The 1,823-nt window shown below is 52.4% G+C and overlaps 1 protein-coding gene across 1 annotated transcript; it reads right to left on the bottom strand.

The window, feature by feature from the left end:
* Nucleotides 1–131: 131 nt before the first annotated feature.
* On the bottom strand, nucleotides 132–1,073 carry EJ05DRAFT_542662 (uncharacterized protein; the record flags this gene model as incomplete). The annotated part of the gene is made up of 3 exons (XM_033749737.1): nucleotides 706–1,073; nucleotides 273–618; nucleotides 132–207 (listed from the first exon to the last, which is right to left on the bottom strand). Exons 1-3 carry the CDS (start codon nucleotides 941–943, stop codon nucleotides 132–134), a joined length of 660 nt encoding a protein of 219 aa, XP_033594826.1. The 5' UTR covers nucleotides 944–1,073.
* Between the last annotated feature and the right edge of the window lie 750 nt (nucleotides 1,074–1,823).

Here is a 1,823-nt window from a genome sequence, read left to right as displayed (position 1 = left end):
ACGATAATCCGACCAGGACCGCATCACAACTAGGAAGCCATGTATTCCTTTCTCGCCTTGGTTAGTCCTCTGTCATGTTCAGCTACTTCTCCATTTTAGCACTTACTAAAGGCAGGCAGCGACATGGATTTTTATTCATATCCAGCTAAATCTAATGGATTCACGCCGAGGAATTCGAGTCCGTTCTCCGCAGTAGCTGCGAGCGTTCTGCAATCGTTCCATGCTAGCTACTGCAATGTCTGATGCTCGCTGGATCGAGTCGCAATACGTACGATACATGCGGATCTGCTGCGCCAAGTTCATGTTTTCCTCTACCAGCCCCTCGTTCTCGACAGGAGTCTATCTCGGAGATGATGCGCTCGATGTCTGTTGCTCGTAGGATCGTTCGTGTCTCATAATGATAGCAGACATAAATACACTGCGCTGGTTGTGGTCCGGCCCATTTTTCTTCCTGGTACCAAAAATAGCCGTAGTGTGGAAGGGTGCTCAAGACGCTGCACACGTTGCGCCCCTGTCTATATCCCAAGGGATGATCCATCCGTCCGTAACTTTTTAAGCGCAACTCTTGGCATGTCGCGCGCGCAACACACACATTTTCTCTTAAGTTTTTAGTTATGTCTAAATATACTTCTATATATTTGGATGTAGATTTTAAAGCTATGGTCGCTCTAGTCCTTTACCACGCATGACGGAGCACACACATACGTCCCTGAGTATCACGCTCTTCCCTCGCATCATCCTCTTCCCCCATATCAGGAAAGACACAGCTACATGCCCGAGCATTACGCTCCCACACCGCACCAGCCAAGAAACACTTACGTCCCAGACCATCATACTCTTCCCACGCATGAGCCAAGAAACCCATCCATCCCAAAACACCACGCCCCTCCCCCACATCCTCCAAACACCACGCCCTCTCCCCTTGCCTCCTCGTCCTCGACATCCACAGGCGGTAATACGGTGCCCGTAGCGCACCACCCACTTCCCCGCCCCGGAGTCTTGACGTCGTTGCATAGGCCGTTGCCGTGTTTGAGCGAGGATGGAAAGGCGGAGATTGCGCTTGCGGCGTGGGCGAGGAGGGAGGGGGGTTGGTTCAACCTGTTGGGAGGGGGGGGGAGGGGGTATTGGCCGGCGTGGGTTTGGGATTGAGGGTGTGGGGGATGAGGGAGAGGGAGAGGGAGGGAGTGGGTGTGAGGGTGAGGGTGGTTGAGGTTGTGTTGGAGGAGGGATGGATGTGCTTGCTTGGTTGGTTGGGTTGGACGGTACTTGATCAGGTTGTTGCGTTGGGTTGCGTTGGATAGAGGAGGTGCATTGAGAGGCGAGCTATGGTACTCGCGCGTGTATACGGAATAGGTCTATCTATTATTCGGTACCTTGGTCGATTACGTTTGGTCGATTCCGTGTTTTGTTCTTTTCTCTGGTACGTCGTTGTGGTTGTGGTTGGATGGGGTAGGATTGGTTTCTGCTAAGAGATAGGGGTTAGGGGGGGTGGGGGAAACGAGAAGGTAGAGATGAGAATGGAGAAAGATAGAGAGAGATAGAACGGTTGTTATTGTTGTTGTTGTGTTGGGCGTGTGAAAGGTGTCAGGTAGGGAGTCGTGTGGTGGTGGTGGGGAGAATATGGGTTGTTAACAGGTGGTGCCTAGGGCTTATATAAGAACCAGACGGACGGACGGACGTAAGGGCATGAGAGAGCATGGGCATGAGGGCATGCGCATGGGGGCATGGGGGTATGAGGGTATGAGGGTATGAGGGTATGAGGGTATGAGGGTATGAGGGTATGAGGGTATGAGGGTATGAGGGTATGAGGGTATGAGGGTATG

The sequence above is a fragment of the Pseudovirgaria hyperparasitica genome, assembly GCF_010093815.1.
Source record: "Pseudovirgaria hyperparasitica strain CBS 121739 unplaced genomic scaffold EJ05scaffold_104, whole genome shotgun sequence".
Lineage (NCBI taxonomy): Eukaryota > Fungi > Ascomycota > Dothideomycetes > Acrospermales > Acrospermaceae > Pseudovirgaria > Pseudovirgaria hyperparasitica.
This window is presented reverse-complemented; position numbering and strand designations above follow the sequence as displayed.